General features: G+C 46.0%; 1 protein-coding gene across 2 annotated transcripts in view; it reads left to right on the forward strand.

Moving 5' to 3' along the window:
- Positions 1-288: 288 nt before the first annotated feature.
- LOC106741289 (potassium voltage-gated channel protein Shab) overlaps positions 289-22,712 on the forward strand; it is a 59,394-nt gene continuing 36,970 nt past the window's right edge. For both annotated transcript variants that reach the window (XM_014613101.1, XM_014613102.1), the window contains exons 1-2: positions 289-536; positions 11,907-13,285. In XM_014613101.1, coding sequence (XP_014468587.1) covers positions 12,215-13,285 — 1,071 coding nt within the window. In that variant the 5' untranslated portion in view covers positions 289-536; positions 11,907-12,214. The remainder of the gene's footprint in view (positions 537-11,906; positions 13,286-22,712) is intronic.

Genomic DNA, 22,712 nt, shown 5'->3' on the forward strand with positions numbered 1-22,712 from the left:
CGGCGCGGCCGCGTACGTGCCGCGCGGAAGTTCGATTCCCCGGCCTCTCAGAGAGAAAGAGAGAGAGAGAGAGAGAGAGTGTGTCGCGCACACCACCCTCGTTCTCTTTGCCGAATGCGCGACTGTGCCACATTTTAAGTAGCGTTTAATCGATAGCCGCGAGCGGGCGTCGATCGCAGCGCCCGGTGTGAAACAAGTGGTGGTAGTGCCAGTGCGGTCGCCGTCGCCGTCGTCGCCGTCGTTGCCGTCGCCGTCGCCGCCGTCGTCGTCGCCGTCACCGTCGTCGCCGTCGCCGTCGTCGCCGCCTCCGTCGCCGCGTCATCGCCGTCGTCACCGCCGGCCACACCGCTCGTCGTCGTCGCCCCGCTCGTCACCCTCACGTCTTCGCGGAGGAGGACGTCTCTTCGCGCCGGGGCCAGGGCGCGCGACGAGATGCGGCGATCCAGCGCGGCGCGTGACGACGCGCCGTTTTCACGGTCGAGGAGCTGCGGCTACGCTGCCTGAAGAAGCTGCCTGAAGAAGAGCGAGAGAGAGAGGTGAGTGTCGCGCGTTCCTTAGATTCGCGTTCTACCGCCGCGCGGAGCACACTCCTCCGCGTTGCCGCCTTTGCTGCTGGTTGGCCCGCTTCTCGCGTGCGCTTCTCTCTCTCTCTCTCTCTCTCTTTCTCTCTCGTCCGTCTATTTCCGTATAGTAGCTGCTCGACGCGAGCGAGAAGCGCGCACGGCCACCGGTACGCGCGTCGTCGAGAGAACTCTCAAACGCCCGGATCACACACGGTCGGCAGACGCGAGACCCAGATAGATAGCTCCCCACGGGGAGACCCCCGCGTACCCATTTGTTGCACGCTCTCAGCTGCTCGCCCTTGGCTCTGTCAAGTCGTGCGCCTTGAGAGCGCGCGAGGACACCTTGGTCGTCCGACCAGGTGGCCTCGCTCTTTGCTCCTCCGACAACGGGGAAGTCTAATTAATCGACGCTTAACCCGCTCCCTTTCGTTTGCGTAGGCGAGGTTTGACGGGTCGGAATTTACTCCGAGCGACGGTAGCCCGCTTTCAGCGGCCGAATTCGCGTGGGTCGGTAGATCACGGGGATAGATTGCGAGGGTCGGATGTTGCGAAAAGTAGCTCGATTGATTCCGAGAAGAAGTTTCGCAAGACGACTCTCCTTGCGAAGCGGCGCTTGAGCGGAACGGGTTTGCCTCTGAAACCGCGGGAATCGATTTTGTCCCGGAAACATTGACCGTTAAGATCATCCCTAATCTTCGAGCGACAGCATCGGATTGAATATGGAATATGGAAGGACCGGAAAGATTGGTCCATATTCTACGAAAGTGCCTCTAAGAATCACCTGGTTGGCTGGGAAGCCACATTTGAGGCACTCTTATCTCGATAAAAGCGAACTCAGAATATGGACGAAAGACACTCAGACAGCACAGATTCCTTAGGGACGTCCTGAGGATGTCCTAAGGACGTCTCGATGTCCTAAAGATGTCCGATGAATGTCCATAGGATATTGTGTGCCGTTTGGACATCCACGAAAACGAGGCCGGCGAGAGAGCTCGAAGCAGATCGAAGCGTAGGCGGAGGCTTCTGCGCCTTCTCGGCAGCAGCAGCAGCAGCAGCAGCAAAACAGTCGCACACACGGCGGATTCGCCGCGAATCTCTCTCTCTTACGTCTCGTTTAATTACCGAGGGAAACGTTACGTCACCGTCCCCTCCCTGCTTCCCCCCGTTCGTCCCGCTGTGTGGAGATTCCGGAGCTCGAGTTTCTTCGGGTCGAAATAAGCGAGCCTCCGCGCCGCCTCGCAGTTCGCGTAGACTACGTTGCCCTACCTACCGCTGCCTTTTACTACTGTCTGACGACCGCGTGTCGTTGGTCGTTACTACTGCCGCTCGTAAAGCACAACCCTAATATCTCCGTCGAGCCGCGTCCACCCGTTCGCCAGGTTCGCGAGGCGAACGTATCCTTCGCACGGTCCCTTCTTCGCGGACGAGTCTCTACGTTTTCGCAAATCGATTTATTATTTACCTCGTGCCTCGGGACTTCGCTGATGAATCATCCGTCACGAGCCGCGACGCGCCAGCAACGTCGATGCAACTCCAAGCGAAGCGAAGTTGCAAACGACGTGATGCAACCGATCGTTGCACCTGCACGCGGAGTTGCTCGTTGGCGATTTCTCTCTCTCTCTCTCTCTCTCTCTTTATTTTCCGCCGCGAAATTTTCAACCGAGCACGCGCCTCGATGAGGCAACGTTCCCGAGATATTTGCGGAGCATTCTCCGAGCGTCGTTCCGAAATGTCGCGGAGATCCGCCGCGGATTATGCACTCTCATTCGTTGGGAAGAGGGGGGCCTCTTCTCTCGGGCTATTCGGGACGTTATTCTTTCTCGCCAGAGAGCTATTCTCTGCGATATTTCTGGGACTCTCTCTCTCTCTCTCTCTCTCTCTCTCTCTCTCTGTGAATGCCCGAGTTGCACGAAAACATTGTCTCGGGGACGGCTCTGTCCGCGCGCGTACTTCGACGTACATTATTATTATTATTCGCCGAATATGCTGCGCAGCACGTTCACCGGGCGAAGTCCGGGTAAACGAACAAATAACGTCGAGAAATAACGCAATCGATAACCGGAGCATCGGCGAATAAAGCCGGCGAAAGCGAGAGAGCGAGTGAGAGCAAGAGAGAGGGAGAGAGAGAGAGAGAGAAAGAGAGAAAGAACGGGCGCGATACACGAGGAGGGTCGGTGGTAGACAAGGATCTTCTGAAACGATGCCACGGGTAAATGTCGGGCTGCGCGACCTTTCGGCCGTGTCGCGAGGAATTCGATCCATTGATATCTGTCCGTCGTCGCGATATGAATTTCGCCTGTGACTTTCAGCCAGCTACGTCCTTCCACGTCGGGCCACGTGTAATCCGCTCCGTAGCAAATAGTACAGCTATCGCGTACAGCGCGTCTCCCTTATCCGAAATCTCTCTCCGGTTATGCTGAAGAGGAAGCGCTGCTCGTCGCGTCCGGTCCCCCTCGTCGTCGTTCGAACGAGCTAAATATCAGGAAGCGGGCGCGCATTAAAATTCCACCTGGTCGCGTGCCCGAGCGATTGGGACCAGATGGTATCGCGAGAGAGAGCCCACGTGTATAAATCGTACTCGTTATTACGAGTCGACGATTTTCGACGCGGACGCTCGCTCGTTCCATCGTCTGTAGCGGATTTCGATTCGCGAAAGAGAGAGAGAGAGAGAGAGCTTCTTGTCTGTTTGCCGTTCGTGCCGTTCGCAAAATAATCACGTACGTAATCGTGAAGGGCTCGCGATGAAAATCTCCGAGGGATCTAATGGCAGGAAGGTGCGCGCGCGCGCGTGCACCCGTCCGCCCGGGGGCGCAAATGTCGCGCCACTGCCGCGTGCGCTGGACCGAAAAGGTCAAAGATCACGGCGGTTAATCTTCGTGCAGATGTTTTCGACGGGTCGATCGATCGGCGCCGGATGTTTCGCTCCGAGCGAACACGCGGGGAGGTGCGTTCCCGCTGCGAAGGGGGTAGAGGTGTAGAGAGGTAGATGCGTTTTCTCTCTCTCGCCCACCGACCAAGCCGACGCGCCGGCTAGCTGGGTCATTGCGGGGAAAAAGATCGATTCGTTGTCGCTCCCTGGTGGAAAACTCGCTCTTTCCGGGAAACACCCCTCGGGAACGGCGCGAACCTCGCACCCTTACGCGTCTCACGCGTGCAGGTGCGTCGTGGTTTCGCCGTCCGCGAGAGCGACTTGCCTCGTCCCGGGCGAGTCGACGCTCGTTTTCCGAGCGCGAACCTCTCCTTGTTGCTCGGATGCGACTCGTCACATACAGCGCGATAATATCGGGATACTCTATTATTAACGTTCCTATTCGCGGAGAATCTCCTGCGCATCTCTCTCTCTCTCTCTCTCTCTCTCTCTCTCTCTCTCTCTCTCTTTCGGAGTTAAAAAGGTAATTCGCGCTGAATCGAGCACTTCCGTGCTTGTCCAATCGAACACCGCTGATTCTATTTCACCGCTGTATTTCGTTAACTATTTACATGAAAAGACCGCAGATAACCGTGTACCAGTCTCTTTTGTTCGATGTTGATTGTACATCTTGAGAGTCATATGTACATATATATTTATTACATCAGCTACATCGTCAAAAAAGGGGACTTGGCTTATAAAACCTTCCTTAACCACACTTATTCATCCGTATCGTTAAATTAAATTAAATTAAATCAAACCTTTTCTTATCTATCAACTTATCCTAATATAAACATCCTAATATCACAATATTATCACAGCAGTTGCAGTTTATACTTCTATAAATTTTGTGTAACATTTTCCATTCCTTTATACAATACTCGATACACGATACATAAATATCTCAAACATCTTGAACATAACATTTATTACTTGCAACAATCACTATTAACACATTTATTACATATCTTACACTATACTTACTAGTTTACTTTATAACTTCCCTATCCTATTTCATTTCGTATCTAAACCAACCTTCTAATCTTGAGAGCCACATATAATTTGCGCAATTTTAATTATTTCCTTTAATTATTTACTTTAAATATTTAAATAATTTTCAAACTTTAAATATTTACATAATTTTCAAGCTTTGATTTATTTCTCGAGATATACAGAGTACATTTGAACTTTACCGACAAACTTACAGATTCTATGTTGAAGAATAAATAAGAAAATCTGAATAAACGTATGTCCGCAAAAATTTGGTTTTTGAGATATAGCTTTCAGAAGATGACAACGATGAAAAAAAATATATCGCGATAAGCGAATTAAGAATGCCACAACATTTTTTTTACCTATTTTTAAAGATAATACCTATCCTATGTTTTTAAAAATAATATTAGTTTTGATATTTCTGAATTTTTAATCGAAGAATCAATCAGTGACGTTAATGTATCATTACCATTTGTTGCAAGTGACATTAAAGATATTTCCCCTTGATATTGTGGATGCCTAGACTTTTGAGGAGCTCATAATTTTTATAACAGTATGTGTTTAATTACTTATTTGTAAAACATGATTTAATGAATTAAATAGATTTTTTTAAAACTGAGGTGGCGGGGTGTCTATCTCAGAAATCATTTTAGGACATATATTTATAATCTATCTCACACAGTTTTGACACGCTTTTATACATTTATATACTTTATGAAACAACTTATATAACAACACTCTAATTATCGTTCCTTATCCGCCTTGTTCGATTCAATTTACTTCTTATTGTTTCATTCTCATATCTCCCTACCATTGAAATCAGTTTACAACCACTGCACATTCTGCATTATTCTGTCGTGGAGCGTAGGGAGAATCGGACGATGGGCGATCGTCGCTCCGTTCGACCGAATCTAATTGATTCCGTGATGTTGATTTGATAGAGTTTATAGGCCGGTTGCATCGTGCGAAGTAACGAGCGGCATGTGCTAGGAACGTTACAGATACGGCGGGTATAACGCTTTTAATAAAGTTACGAGTTCGCGGGGGGCCATGTGGTGAGTTATATCGATTATTTTCACCGGTAGTTATCTGTCCCTGAGGTAACATGCAGAAACTAGGACTTGTATACGATCTTTGCTGTAAATTGCGTCCTTCTTTATTTATTTATTTCGAAAGGGGCAGGAGAGAGCGCAATTTTTGCGCGATGCCATCTATTTTCATCGTGACGTAAAAAAGAGAAAAATAGCGTCGTGCCAGCACGCAGCTGTTACGTCTATAGGCGCTTTAATATTTCGTGTCGCAAAATATCGACGAATGAGATCGTTAGGTAAACTCATTAATTTGTTGTGTGCTCTGTAATTCAAATAACAAGGAAATTTTCGTGTCAAGACAGAAGCGAAAGGATGATATCGTCTCGACATTCTAATTTTTCGTTTCACGAATAAAGGGCGGGAGAGGGCATCGTGTGCGGAAACGATTTGGAAAAGAAGTGATTAGGATATAATGTCTGACACTCTTGACGGAGGGAGAGATGTATGCCTGCCTCTCCGACTAAGAACCACTGTGTTTTGGGGTTAAATGCCACAGTAGCATTACGAGAATGTCGGGCTAAAAAGTTAAGATTCCTATGTTAAGTGAAGTATGCACGCGACATTCCAGACACGAAACGCTTGATAATGGATTACTCATGGCAGAACTCGGCAGAATTGCGACGCTGAAATCTCAAATCAAGTGTTTATTTATACGTCGGCCGTGCGGCTGGAAGGTGTGAAGAGTTGATGTTATCGTAAGACGAGATGATCGATACGTAGGAGCATTTCTTTTTCACCTTCGGCGACAATGCATTCTGCGCACGTTTTATGAGAGAGGAAAGAAAAAGTAGACCGACACGGACGTAACGTGCGCGCGCGATGAATATGTGGTGAATCGCGAAATAAAAGTACACAGTCCGTGTTTGCCGGTATTTAGATAAAATTATCTAAATAATCATCCAGATAAATAAATGGATCATTTTTATTTTTATCTGGATAGGAGAAATACAAAATATGCTTATTTTCACTTTAGATAAAAAAACATGTTATCTCATCTAAAAATTACCTGAAGTGATGTTATGGATTGGTGAGCAGTCAATGATTATTGATTTTTTTTGTTAGATCCTTAAATTTAGAACGATTACGTTAACGAATTATTTAATATAAATTTTTGTAAAGTCTCGTGAAAACAATATCATCTAAAAAATTATCTAGATAAGTAGCGCCACACATCTTATCTTGTATCTAGATAACTTAAAAGCAAAATCATCATCTCAACTTCATCTAGATGAATCTGAAATTATCTAAGACAAACGTCCGCGGAAGACGTAGGGAACTTGAGAGAATCTGTGACGTGAAGGTCTAGATTCGCGCGAAAGGGAGAGGCGATCGTTATTTATCGAAGCACGATTAGATAGTCGTGATGCGATTTCTACAATCGCAGTATCATCGAGTTAACTCTCTCTCTCTCTCTCTCTCTCTCTTTCTCGCGGAGCCGGGCTATCTGTTTCGTGCTAAATTTACCGGCACTCGGGTGTAATTAGACGAGCGAGTCTATTTTCGGCCTCTGTGACCTTTGTCGGATTCGGGATTCTCGTAATGCGTGACCCGCCGCACGTGCGTGTGTCCCCGGCGGGGGTCAAACGGGGGATTACGGCGGAGTGAGCATTACGGGACCGTGTGTAAACCGGCCAATGAATGAAGAAGACTGCGTGGAAAGTTGAGCCTCAATTAATATACAAGAATGCACGCAAAATCTTCGGATCGACTGCGCTCTAGGCGGCCATCGACGTTAAAAACTAAAGTCACGAACCTCTGCTAATTCATTGATTATTCGATTACCGTGTGATATTTCCACTGTGCGATTTCCACCGAAGAATATTCATAACAGGCGGGTCTGAGTCGTGATAATGACTAATAATGCTAGGGCTGATAATGGTAATGGATCAACATTATCGGTCATTCGCGAATTTCTCGAACTTTTGATGCTACTTTGGCCGTTACTCAGATAGCCCGTATATAAAAACCTATTACACAAAAAATGCTTGATCTATCTGGGTCATATTAAGATAGATAGATAGAATTTCTCAAATTGATTTGGAATATAATTTAGAATATGAAATATATATTAGAGATCGTCAAGTATATAGCAGATCCGGGTATGGATTTTTAGTGTACTCTTAATTGTATTCATAATTTAATTTTTTTTTTTTCAAATTTTCACTTTTATATATTTGTATGAATATATGGTTACAGTGTTGAGAAGTAATGTGTTATTTGTAACACGTTGCTTCTATAATAACTATAATACTTCTATAATAACAATAAAACAACAAACAAGCAATAATAAGTAAGAAACAATAATATTTTTATAATAATACTAATAATAATGAGTTTACTAATGGATAACGAGTAACATATACAATAACGAGATAATTTTAAAATGTAATATATTTTTTCCAATTTTATAATTATGAATAAAATCACTAGACACCACATGTAATGTCAATGCAATCAAAGTTGTTATGACACAAATCTGATATGAAATTATTCTCACTTGGCGTAAGTATCTGATATCATATCCTTTATAGGCGATTTTTTATAGCAACATTTCCTTTTGTACAGTTCTTATGGGGGAGCGCATGAACTTGGCGTTTTTTTTTTACCTTTTCCTTAAAACAGTATAAAAATCTACTTTGACGACATCGACATTTATTAACTCTCTTGAAACTTTAATTTTACAGGTTTAATTTCAATGTTACTTTGAATGACCTATTTTGTCGCTAAACAGCACTGAACAGCGAAAACGGAAATTTAAGAGGTCATCAGGGTCAAGGAAGAAGTAAATTATATTGTTCGAATTGAAATCGAACCTATTTTGCTACACTGACCCCTACTGTGTTGTAGAATTAAAGATTTGAGATAGGAGCAACATTTCAACTCAGATAGTTTCTACACAATGAGCGTTCGCGTAGGTCGAGGAGGTGCCCGACGAAGGTCGAAACGTTCCCTTCTGTGTCAATCGCCTCGATGATTTTATCACCGACCTGTCGCTCCCGTGGCCGCCTACGCTCATCGTAGCGCAGACTTGCCCGCTACCTGCGACTGCTTTTTCACCTTAATCTCTACCGGGAGACGTAATCGTCCGAGCTCTGTTAAGCTTTCAACCAGCACAATAGCCATTTGTCACGCATGCGTGGTCGAAGTATTAATTTTACTTTCGCAGTCGACGCGAGGCCCCGAGTGCCCCGTTTCTGCGTCTCTCTCTTCATTTCGCAATGACGTATTCTTGAGACGTCCGCCCACGTTCTTCATTGGCTGTTTTCATTGCAAATTAGCCGTTAATCGCTGCTAGGCAGGTACGTAGATACAAACACTGCTATTTGGTCGGTAGTAAAAATAGACGGCACGCCGTTGTCGATCGTTAATCGACCGTATTTTTAGGCGAATCGCCGTTATTTCCGCGCGTCTTTTTCAAGCCGAACGTAACGATATTACATCTAGTTATTAATAGATCACACGTCTCCCGAAGAACGCTGTTTATCAGAGAATCTTTCAACTGTTTACGCAGCGTCTCTTTAACGTGTCTCTACTCGCGATTGCAGAGAGAGAGAGAGAGAGAGAGAGAGAGAGAGAGAGAGAATACAACGCAATAATGGAAAATGTTTCTTGAGAAAAGACGCAATTCTCAAGTGCCCCAAATGGTAAATCAGCTATACAACATGTTATTGTAACTATAATTATAGCGAACTAAACACTGTCACGGGAAACCTATATATATTGTTTTTAGAGATGTGCAAACTCATCTCACCTCATCTGATTCGATTCAAATTCGAACAATTCAAAAATTTCGAATACAAATTGCGCATATTAACATTGACGAAATATTATTAAAGACGTTCAAGCTTATGGGAATTAGCATGACTTGAAAAATTCGCTGTTAAGATCTTTTTCAAAAAAAGCAGATCCTCTTCAAAAATATTAAAAGCAGATCCGCTTCAAAAATATTAAAACTCAAGACATCGTTAAGAGAGATATTATTAAAATTCACGTGTTTAAATAAATTTTCATGATATCAAATGAATCTGTGGAAAATTGATAAGCGCATTAACGTTACATTAATGGTAATTTGTCACCATTATAAATATCAAATTTAGCTTATATCGTAATATTAATTTTACAATTTGTAATTATTCCGATGTGAATCTCGTAAATGTGCAAATGTATCTATGATACGCAGCATATTATATATTTTTATGAAATTGCATTTCTAAAATTATTCAGATTCCGCATTGATTGCAAACGGCTGATGATGTTAACGCTCTCTAAAGTACTTTAGCAATTGATGATTTGTGATCTTTCATATCTGACCGTTTCAATTACTGCTGCGCTAAATTAATATATTTCATCGGTATCAATTCAATATCAATTTTATTCTATATATTTAAATATATATATCTCACTTTAAAATAGTTTATATCGCGAGATCAATATTATCCCCCTCATACCGAAGTCTCCCCTCACTATCTTCATGTTGAATTCGATGATTATATGGTTAATTAAAAGTTATGTTTTAGACTCGGCTCACTCGGCTAGCCATAATGGCTTTGTGACGTCATAGGTGAGAAATGACATGTAGTCTCTTACAATATGTAGCTTTATTTTTTAATTTTCCTCGAAAAGCATAATGATTTCGTAATCTTGAAACCTGTAAACCAACCATACTCGGGCGGATAGCTGAAATGGCTGAAAAATGACTCGTCATTTCAAAAATTATTTTTCAATTTTACGCGACATAGATATATCGGCCAGATATCTTAATTTTCTGCAAATTTTACAGGTTTCAAGATTACGAAATCATTGTGTTTTTCAGGGAAAATTAAAAAATAAAGTTACACGTTACAAGAAATTTACTGCATGTCATTTCTCGCCTATGATGTCACAAAAGCAATATGACTAGCGGAAGGAACCGAGCCTTGAACGATTCGATTCGACATGAAAAATCCTTGCGATTCGCGCATCTCTACTCGTACTACCATTAAATCATCATTAATGACGCAGTGAAAAATGAAAAAGAATCAAAGATTTGATGCACTTTATATAATGCTTTTATTATGAATCGCTATTAATGACGTGGTGAAAAAAGTGGTAATAAATATAGAAGAATTGGCACGCACGTAAAAGTTCCACTGAAAAACATTTGTTCCCGAAGACCGAGCGGTGGTTGCTGCATCGACGCGGCACGAACGCCTTCCCCTATTTCCCGCCCGAGGAAACAACAGGTCCGATAATTCGATCTGACGTACACGTGTTTCTTGACCTAGGAGAGAGAAAGCCTCGCGTTTCGCGAGTAGGCTCGCGTGAACCGTCGCCGGGAATAATTACATTGTGCTAATTTATCGCGGCCGGATCGTTATCCACTTACGATAGGCCGCGTGGCAATTCGAAGGGAACAGTTTCGCCGCCGGGTTAATTGCCCGCGCCTCGAAATGCCTATGTTTAGGCGATATAATTATCGTGGCGAGCGTTAATGTCAAAGTTTTCTCCATCTCGCGTTCTTGGGACGGACGAGCCGATATACGAGCAGGTAATTGCGCGACGCCGGGCTTTGGTATTATCGTCACGATCGTTTCTATTCTCGGCGTCTCCACCGTTCATCGAGCATCGCGCCGCGTTGCGCTCCCGGGGTTGCGCGGGATTCAATAAAAAATGACTTCTCTGAAAGTTATATTGGAAAATCATGTCGCGATGGGAGCCGCGCGTGGCCTTCCGGGTGAGAGGGAAACGCGTGAAAAATGTTGCATTCGATAATTGTCAAGAGCTCGGTCGCTCGCTCGATTGTCGCGAGAAGGAGGAACGGAGCCGAGTAGAAAGATGTTAGGGAAAAACTAGTCACACTAGGCAGAACCTGGCTTGAATTAACTAGACAGTAACTGTTCAGAAACTGTCCAAAAAATACTGATTGTTATTTCTTAGTCAGTTACCTACCGTAAACTACTCCAAGAAAATAGTAAGTTAATAACAGTTTCCAGCGAAAATTCTTAAGATCTTGGCTAGTGTTTCTCGGCAATTACCTGGCCGGAAACTCGGCGAAATAATAAACAAGTAAGATAGTAAACAAATGAAATGTTCAAAGTCTTGTTAGGAACAAGTCAGAAACTAGTTAGTTTTACTATTCGGTTATCGCCGAAAAAAAAGTCTCTTAAACTGGTAAGTTTTTGCCAATAAAATTGATCAGAAATTAGCCAGTTAGAGAATTATTAGCTAAAAACTAGTTTAACTCCTACTTAAGCGAGGTTTTCCTCGCGAAATCCACGTGATTCTTCACACGAGGTCAGTCTAGGTCCGAGTTTTCTCAACAACGCGCATAAATATGGCTACGTCACGTACATCATCCGGTGTGTCTTGCAGATTATGACGCGACGGAATTGGTCGACCGAGTCGACAGAGGGGTGCGAACGGATTTACGGATGAAGCTGAAGAAGAATACCGTGGACGAGGAGGAGGAGGACGAAGAAGAAGAAGACGAGGAAAAAGAAGACGAAGAAAAAGAAGAGGAAGAAGAGGAGGTGGAAGAAGACGAAGAGGAAGTAGCAGAAGAAGAAGAGGAGGACAAGAAGGGGACGAAAACAAAGCGAACGATATCGTCGGGGAGCACCGGCTCGCGATCGCGTTGTTGTTTGCCGACGACTTGAAGCCGCCGTAACTCGGCGCGTCCGATGCTGAACGAGAGACGGCTCAAGGACAACACACTGGCGGACGGGGAACGTAATGGTAGCGCCGTGGTCGCTGGCCCGGCGCTCTCATCGTCGTCGCCGTCGTGCATGGTGCCCTACATCGGCACCGACCAGGGCTACGTGTTCGAGGGTGGCGGCACGACGACGTTGCAGCAGCTCGGTGCAGTCGGTGCTTCTGCGACCGGCTGCACCGGTGGCGGAGGAGGTCTCGGGTTCGGTGCGTCGACGGGTAGCTCGGGGGTTGGGTTGGGCGGAGGGATGGGACTCGGAGGAGTCGGTACCGGAGGAGCCGCGGGGATTGCGGGTATGGGTGGAAGTGGTGGAGGAGGAGGAGCGGGAGGAGGAGGAAGCGTGAACAAGGAGGTCCGTTACGCTCCGTTCTCGTCGTCCGTAGGACCGGTCGGTACCGTGCCGGCGCCGGTAAACCTGCCGTCTCTACCGCCGCCGCCGCCGCCGCCGCCGCCACCGCCGCCGCCGCCCCTGCCGCTGCAGATGCAGCAGCAGCGTGCCTTCTCGAGGTCGATGACGTCCCTACCGCCCGAGCCGTTCATGATCATGCGGTCGAAGGCGCTGAACCGGCGCGTCTCGATCAACGTCGGCGGCGTCAAGCACGAGGTGCTCTGGCGCACCCTCGAGCGTCTGCCGCACACGCGCCTAGGCCGGCTGCGGGACTGCAACACCCACGAGGCGATCACCGAGCTCTGCGACGACTACTCCCTGATCGACAACGAGTACTTCTTCGACCGCCACCCCAAGTCCTTCAGCTCGATCCTCAACTTTTATCGCACGGGCAAGCTCCACCTGGTGGACGAGATGTGCGTGCTGGCGTTCAGCGACGACCTCGAGTACTGGGGTGTCGACGAGCTCTATCTCGAGAGCTGCTGTCAGCATAAGTACCACCAGCGCAAGGAGAACGTGCACGAGGAGATGCGCAAAGAGGCGGAGTCGCTACGCCAGCGCGAGGAGGAGGAGTTCGGTGAGGGACAGTGCGCCCAGTACCAGAAGTGGCTCTGGGATCTCCTGGAGAAGCCCACCACGTCCATCGCCGCAAGGGTAAGTCGTAAGCCGCGAAAGGCGATGAAAGAGGAAGACCGACTACTCTCGCGGGAACGGGACGCACACAAGAGCCGCGGACTCGCGGAACGTCGCGCATCGTCGCCCACGCACGCGCGTATACCGTGTGCTCCCGAAAGTACAGGAAGCGGTGGTGGGGTGAGCGAGAGGGGGTGCTGGAGTCGCGCTGTCTCCCCTGTTCCAATTTTCTATTGTCTTCGGCATACGGTTCGCCTGACGCGATACGCTCCCTCGAGCCATTTTTTTTTTACCATCACCGTCGCCGCTTTTATCTCAATGGGAATAATTAGAGGTTCAATCGAGGCGCGCAAATCGAGCCTGCCTCGCGGACGAGTCGGATGATCCCGGTGAAGAAGAGGATCTCGCTGTCGATTCCTGCTCCACCGCCGCGGAGCAGCACCCGGTAGAGTCGCGATTTGTTATCGGGAAAACGCCGACTGTTGAACCCGAGCCAAGAATCCGAGCTGTCGCAACAAGGACGCGTCACGCGGCACTCGATCGGATTAACTTATTAGAGACCACCGTCTAAATATTTATACGGGAGAAATAAACGGGCCTCGCGCGACGGTCGAGGACACCGCGTGGAGGAGAAGGAGACGCGAAAGATAGAGAGAGAAAGAGACACTCTCTCGGCGCGTCTTGGCCGGCGATTATTTAGACGGCGATCTTTAATAGGGCCACCGCTTTCGATGGACGTGCTCGTGTTTTCGTGCTTGCTTTCTGGCTCGCGGCTGTCGTTCTATCTACGACGCAGAGAAGAGCGTTGGGAAGCTACCAGAGAACCGGATTCACACGGTGCTTCTACAACGCAACGCGGTCTCTCGGTCGTTGCGCGCGGTTCGAGTCGCACCGACGAGTCCGGAGCTTCGCTTTGTCCAGCTGCAATCAGCCGCAATCGGCGATTTCTCGCTCTCCTAATGAAGCTGCGGCGAGTGAAATTGGCGTGATCGCATCGACGTTGGCGCTCCGACTCTATTAATTCTCGGCGGTACCGTTCGAGCGAATTGATCAAAGCGGAACCGGGCGTATCACCGGCATATGTCAGCGCGAAATCCTTTGATAATCCTCTACCGTCGAAAGTAGTAATCGAGAGAGCTCAAATCGACGTGTCGGTGCGACTGGCTGGTCGTTAAGCTTCGCTTTCAAGCCTCGACAGGGTGACCCGCTCCTCTCCTCGGCCGGCGCACCAGCTGTGGACGATTCGCGACGTTTCCGGTCTCATACACACATACACACGTGAAACTCTCTCCTTAAGTCCGTCTCGCAGAGAAGCTCGTGTCGGTGATCTCTGTCGTAGTCTCTCTAGCCAATTGGACTCCCACGCTTTATTTATTATCGCGCTGTTCCCTACGCGTTTTCCGCTGGCCTTTCGTGCGCGCGCGCGCGCGCGCGTGCCGACCTTGGCAGGGATCGATCGAGAAGACGAAATGTCGAGTAAACGCGGACACCGATCTCACCACGTATTCGGGAACGAGCCGGCGGGTTTGGGGCGTGATGCGAATTCTTCCACGCGCTCCTCGTGTCCGAAAATTACAGAGAGAGAACTCGCTGATATATATGTATATATATATCGCGAACACTTCTCCAACCCGGACTTGTCTGCTTGCCACTAACCCACTTAACGATGTGTCCTCCACGCTTGCAGTTTGTGCCGGAGGCTTAATTCGAGCAAAGGTATTATTAAATCGATATTACAGCATCGATTCGACGTAGCTCGCATATAGGCGAACAGAGTAGAGAGAACGTTTTTTGCGACCGTATGACTTTGAAATTCACTTTCTTCTTAGATGGTCCCGTGTGAGCCGCTCGATCGGCAGCTCGCGGTCGATTTCGCCGGCGCAGGTCTCGGAATATTCATGTACATTTCTTTCTTTTCCTCTCGTCTCCTCATGTGAGTAGATAACGGTGCGATGTGTAAATTTCGCGACGTGCTGGGCGGCGTTATAGTTTCATCGCGATTCCTGCGATGTTGTCAGGCACGGGAGCGGTTTGACTGTCAAAAATAGTGAGAGAAATGTTTCATTCTTCAAAAAGTGAGAACATCTAAAATTTACTTTAAACTCAATCTCAGGCGTATATTCAGATACAGTGGGATTTTTCATAAAAAAAAAATTAAATTCTTTGTGTTTTCACAAACACATTTAATGAAATAAAATAAAAACAGTACTTGAGGCCAGTTAAGCTATATGCTATATTGCGGTATATTTCAAGAATATTAGGATATCCCAGATCTTTCCGTCAAACAGAAACAAATTTTAGAAATTGGAGCACTTAAATTAAGGGGTTTTCTGTTGAAAGTACACTAGCAAACTAGTGAGCTTTTTAAGAATAGTATTTAAATAATGACATTTCAATATTTTTCAATAATATCTAATTTAAAGAAAATATAGCCAGGTGTTCTCCTGACATTGTCTGTTTTCTCGGTTTCATTTTTAAATAACTGGTTCTGGTTTGGTGAACCAACAAGAATTATTTGTGAACGAACATAGACAAATCTTAGACTATCGATTCCTACACGCTTTAAAAAATACAGTCAGATGGGTCCATTATGTCGTTGGAGTTATTGTTACTTTCTATTTCCATTGAATCGTTTGCCTCGTCTTTAACACGTTGACTGCCACGTCACCCATATTCGGGTGACTTTAAAACATTCTATACAAAGCTGGGGTTGGTCGGGACAACTTGGACAATAAGTTGTTGTTTTCTTTAAATTCTCTCGTGTCTTTGATCGGCCCATTCGACGACTTTTATCTGCATAACAAAAATAAATGAACGAGCATGATACCATGGAAACAAACGGAGCGAGAGATTATTCTTGCGACAACCAGCGATTCGCATTCTTAAAATATCGGTGGGAATATCCAGCAGAATACGCTTTGTACAGCGGTACGCGTGGCCTGAAGGAGATTTCACTGTAAACGCGCGCGGCAGTCAACGTGTTAAAGAAGCTAGTTATTGAACATGATTTCTTGTAATCAAATTGTCATTTGTAATCGACTTTTCTTCCTGAAAGGGCTCAGGTCGAGTAAGCAAAAGTGAGGAAAGTTGAGTTTTTCTTTTTTTCTCTTTAACGAGGAAAAAATGCTTCGAAATAAGTGAGGAAAAATTAGTGAGAAAAGTGAGTCGCTCCCATTTCTACGTTATTCGAATATCAAAGTATAGTTTTAGATCTCTTTCTCACAATAATACTATAACATGAAATTATTGCCGTTTGCTATTGCTACAAGTTTACTAGAAAATGATCGAAACCCCATAATTTCATACAATATATCGACAATGCTGTACGGTTCCAAAAAAAAGCAGATTACCGATACTCTCTCATTGCTTGGCATTCCTCGCGTGCCCTTTAATCAGGAAAAGCTTATCAAAAGTCTTGGTACGCGCGGGTACGGATTCGTTTAAAGTTGAACATTTTCTTCCCACCACGGCGCGAGCATTGATCCGGCCGGAGATACCAGGCCGCGATTCCGCGGTGTCGGTTGAAGAATCGACTGGAAATCGCTCCCCACCGCCGATGAGGATCTCGACGGGAGGGATAACGAAGTAATTTCGAAGAGGATCATCCGTAGAAAGGTGATCTCCGCGCGATACCTTCGAATACGGCAAATCGAGCCTCGCGCAGCGAGTCGATCGAGCGCGGCCGCCGTGTACTTAACTCATCCGATCGAATCATACGATATCTAGATCACTTCTCTCATCCCGGCATCTAGTTGTCGACGTGCTGATTAAACGAGTCATACATACATATATATATATATACATACATACATATATATATATATATATATATATATAGAGGTAGCCTTTTCACCTAGGCATTCTCATGTATCCTAGAGGACCTCTAACGATCGTCAAATCTAACACACGTGTCTGCTCACATGTTTTTTTTAGTGTACGAGTGTAAGTATGTAGCGTACGTACGTTTCGTAGACTGGCGAATGACTATATCCCGTTGACGTTGACGTCGATCTCTGTAATGTGTATTTTATTTCTAGGTGGCGTTGCCCGACAGTTGACGCTATAATCTGTGTGTCTCTCTCTCTTTCTCTCTGTTTTACCATTGTAATCTCTCTCTCTTCAGCTTTCTTTTAGCCCGTAGTTTTGTTACACTGTGAGACTCCCGAGAGTATAACGAGATCGCATAGCGCGCCGTTTACAATCGGCCGCTGATGATAATGGGAGTGTTTTATACGCGATTACCAGGTATCACGTTGATTCTTTCACGACACCGCTCCCTAAAAACGTCATAGTAATTTCGCTACCGGCGAATTCAATTCGACACACGATATGTATATAAGCACGCGTGCACTCACGTGCACCTGTATCAAGGATATACGTACGACATGTTGTATATGTACGACTACGTGAATCTCTCTCTAATTACGATTTACTTATGTGTTGTGTGTGGTACATACAACTCTATGTATAACAGACAGATACCGAGGTATGCGAATTCACGTGCGGGGCGTGCCGGCTTCGCGTAAACTCCACCCTTTGATGAAGACGTTTTCCATAGGAAGATCGATGCGAGATAACTAACGACTTTCCCAAATTAAACGCGTCGATGATGTTGTCAAAATCCCTGAGACTCGGATTGATCCATTCTTGCCCGGATGAAATCAAAGAATGACCGAGTGAAGCAAACTGCCGGGGATTAACGAAATTGGATTTCTCAAGTGCATTTGAAAAAAGGACCTTTGTCTCGTCGAAAAGTTAAATTAAATTCTCGTTTACCGAGAGGTACTTAACGTTGCAAATTGTCGCGGCAAGATGAATCGTAGCCGTCTTTTTCACACGGTACGATCGATTTCGGTTTCTTTAAAGAATCGAGAGGTGGAAGGAAAGTGAATCCGGGACGCCTTTCATAATTGATTAACCGTATAAAGAGCGATTGTAACTGGAGATCTTATTATGAAACATTTATGTACTAATTTACTCCTACGTCGAGTCCGATGTGGATACTCGTAGGTGCGTCACATACCCTCGACGTTAATCGCAAAGAAAAGTAAAGAGCGTGCATTAGAACCGCGCGTTTCCGTGAGAAAGAGAGAACGTGAGAGAAATGTCACCTTGCAACGACAGATTTGTAGTAAAAACGGACGTTTACGAAGCAGAAGAATCTCCACGGCCGGAGCTTGTCGCAACGTAAGCGGCAAACACCAGAGTGAAATTTAAATTTGCAATTCGCACTAGCGAAGTAGAGAATTACGAGTTCGCGTCCGATTCGATTTTCCCCGTGGATAAACGGATGAACTTGAAATGTTCGCCGAGTGGCTTTCGCGTCGGACAGAGCTCGCGCTGAAACGACACTCGTGCAACGCGCTCGTCGTCGAGTTCGGAGACGAACTCGAGGACACGCAGGAGGTGAGAGCGCACCTGCCGAGGATCAATCGGACTCGACGACGGACCGACCGCTCGCGAAGGAGAATCTTCTTGCCCCAGCGACAAAGCGTTGACACACTCCATGTCTCACGAACCGTTGCCGTTGTCGTTCGAATCCTCGATGTATACTTGACACACCACAAACAATACACATTGCACACACTGTTGCTCTGATCATGATGATATGTGCGGGGTTATCACGTGGCACTCACCTCCCCTCCTCTTCCGCCCCTCTCCTGGTAACCAGAGAATGAACTCCCCGATACACACATCCGACCCTCTCTCACCTCATATCGCACCGGTTCCGAAAAGTCATCCACCGCCCTTATCTGCTCCTCCTCCTCCCCATGTCGACCGAACCGAACGATGTCGACACTTACGTCCGTTTCTTTCACGAAGAGTGGCTTTCTGAAATCGGATTTCTCTCGTCTCCCCTTATCTATCTCGCTGCACGTCCGTGTGATAACGGCTGCGGCACACGGCGCATTATATTAACGCTTCCGAATGCTGAACCAACACACCAGCAGCGGCAGTTGCACCGAGAGATATTATATTTTCCTCCACGCGCCACGAGACACACCACCCCCGTGTTCGTTCTCGTGAACCGTTTCTCGTCGTTCGTCTAAACGCGCTCCCCTTTTAACGGGCCTATCAATATTACAACACAGAAACTATCGATCTGCCGAGTGTATTTAAAGCACGCGAGGGGCCATAACTACGACCGCCGTCGGCGGATATATACCTTCAGCCGTGTGATGTAAGATCCCGCGAGAATATCATCGAATGGTCGCTGGAATGTGAAAGATACACCGTTGCGCGCGAGTGCACGGTCGACCCGGGGATCAGATCGCTCGGCCGAATGCGGCGAGGGACGTGAACGAGAGTCGCGACGGAACGACCCCGCAGATGGCTCGAGCAATTTCGCGAGACGGTAATGCGTACGATACCCGAGAAACTTATGCGTTCCTTCAAATTGCATCGTACTGTCGGGAAGAAAGTCGCGGGAGAAGGAAAGTCTTGGTGAAGTGACTTACCGATTATAAGTTTTCGACCGTGCTCGGCATTGCCTGAAGCTCAACGGATCTTTACGTTTGCAAAACGACGCATTAATCAGTACTGGTTCGTTACACGGGGAAAATAAGTTTGCTGGAACAGCAAATTGTTAATATAGTGACAGGAAAAAAACATTTGTTATGCGTAAAAGATGATTTTGCTGTTGCCGCAAAACGTCGTTGCGACAGCAATAAAATTTAGTTGGCGTAATCAAATTATTTTGCTCTGTCCATGTATCCAGCAAATAGCAATTAATATTTTTAACAAATTCTTCTGCTGTCCAAACAAATGTTTTTTGCTATCACTATATTAACAACTTACTGTTCTAGCAACATTTTTGTCTCCGTGCGTTAGTGAAGACTCGTCTACACGGGAGAAATAATCATTATTTTTATTTATTTATTTTTTATTAATTTTTATTTATTTTTCCACTATTATTAATTTTATGCTTTCTATTTCCCTATGTTGATTTGCTGCATCTAAAAAATTTTTGTCTCTTATTTACGATTTTTTTAAATTTATGTACACTAAAGGATTTCTTTCCGTTAATAAGGATTATTATTATTATTATCACTACTATGATACTGTTATGTTTCCCACGGAAATATTTTACGAAATCATGCTCGTATGCCGACAATTAATACGGGCGAAACGATGCGGTAACGCGGCCTCTATCGCTCGGTGAAGAGCGAGTGGAACTCGTCTTTTGAGCACGGTTGAATGATATATCTGTCCGGCCAGCGACTGTAGTCGTCTACTTGAACGTCCGTAGGCTTTCCACTCGCTGGCCACTGCACTTTGCGCGCACCAGCTCAAACGATATATGTACAGAGTTACGGTTTTGTCCGCCGCCGGCTTCCTTTTTTCAGTCTCTCGGCTTCTTCTTTTATATACATACATATATATACGCAGCTACAATATACGCGCGATCAGTATATTATTTACATATATATATATATATACACACATACACATACATATATATACATATATACATATACTATATGCATATATATGTATCATATACATATAGATGAACCCCGCGAGAGAGAGAGAGAGAGAGAGAGAGAGAGAGAGCGCACGAATCAACTAACTGGCTTTTGACCGCACAACACCATCAAACCTCCGTCCCGCATCGAAAGAAAGAACGTTTGCACGGGCTTGCTTGATAACGACCTCGTCATCACACGTAACACATACACAACATGTACACGCACTTTGTTGTTGACACACAATACCCATTTCGGAGCCGCACTGATGTTCGATACACCGACCGATACGGTGACTTCCTTCCTACGAGGATGAGCACCGTACCTGTGTCTGCATGTTGAAACGCGCGAGAAACGCGACTTCCCCCTTCGCTGATTTCCTGGATTTTGCTTGCGAGATTACGTTTGTACAGGAGGAAGGCGTGCATTCGGGGGCGGTAGGCGATGGTAATAAGCGGTAAGAATAATAGCGACATGAATAATAGTCGAAGCGATTTTTTATTCGTGAAACTACGACGACAGCTGTCATCGAACTCCCTGTCGTGGAATTCTCGACGTGACGGTTACTTGCGATATATTTATAGGGACAATGGGTAATACAGTAACGACTGGACGACGCGTTTACCGAGCGTACTTTTTGCTTGATTCTTTATTCACCCCTCGCGTCACGCTATGCGATACTTTTCGAGAGAGACGATATAGACACAGTATACATGGTATAGAATCACGTGTCTGCGAAGAGCACAAATATCGGGAACTCACCACCGGTTCCCTAGTTCGCCTCCGAATGTGCACGTTCCTCCCACTTACTGTATAAATTTGCGAAGCAAGCTCCCTTGTTGTTTACTTTTACGTTGAGTAACCTCATGATTTCGCTGAGTCCTCGAAGCGACGAATTGATTTCGTATTGTAGCGATTGCACTGGCGTGACAATAGAGAAAGCTAGCGAGGGTTGGGCGGGAGGGGCTCGATAAAGATGGGGTGCATAACGGGCTGGTGATTTTCCTCGGGGGCTGTAAGAATGACAAGACGGGGTTGTCGGGACGCAAAGGGCTCGGGCAAGGGAGCGGGGTTTTGAAGGGATATACAGATATGTTTGATACGCTGGCCGAACCATGTAATGAAACTTGTGTGAGTCGAGCGACGTCGGGCAGACTGCGTTTGAACGACGAGACAGTTCCTCGGTGTGAAGCGAAGCTGTTGAGTAACTTGGCGTCTCTGCGTGAAGAACGCGACTGTATCGCTCCGTCGATTCATTCGGGTCGCCAAGGTTGACATGTTTCCCTTCGGTTGCGGCAGGGGCGTTTGATTAATTACAGAGGCGTTCGTTCGTTCGTCGTCAGCGTCGTGATCGGAGGGCCGTTTCGCTTTCTTTCTCTCTCTCTCTGTCTATTTCTTTCTCTTTCTTTCTCTCTCTACTCTATTCTTTCGACGAGATCTCACCCTATGAATCCTCATTTCCCGATTTCTCCCGGTTTCGCGAGGAAGGACCCACGACATCCTCGATCACAGGCGGGTCCGATCATCAGATGTTCCCCGCTTTCATCCGAAACGCGCGTAGAAGCGTGACTTTCATGTGTACTAATTAGCTGGATATACTAATTAGCGCTTCGTGATGTTTCTTTAACAGTGTGTTGGGAGTTGATTTTGTTCGCAGCGCTGTCCTTCTCTGAGCTCGCTCACTAATCTTGGGAAGTGCTCTCAGTGGTCTCTCTTTCGAGAGACCGTTCATACCTTATGATTCGTGTAGGGTGAAAGTTTCCAACGAAACTTTTAATAATTGGAGCAGTGCAGAGTGAAACTTGCACGTACACGAGTCGTCCTCATGTGTGTTAACAATGAGAGAGTACGATCGGAGAGGGTTGCTTTTCGCGATATCGCCCGTTACTTGCTTGCTTTACTGTAAATATCGCAATATATGCCACAAAATTGTGTACATTATCAAGTATATATATATATATATATATATATACACGAGATAT

The sequence above is a fragment of the Dinoponera quadriceps genome, unplaced genomic scaffold (assembly GCF_001313825.1).
Source record: "Dinoponera quadriceps isolate SergipeBrazil2010 unplaced genomic scaffold, ASM131382v1 scaffold405, whole genome shotgun sequence".
NCBI lineage: Eukaryota > Metazoa > Arthropoda > Insecta > Hymenoptera > Formicidae > Dinoponera > Dinoponera quadriceps.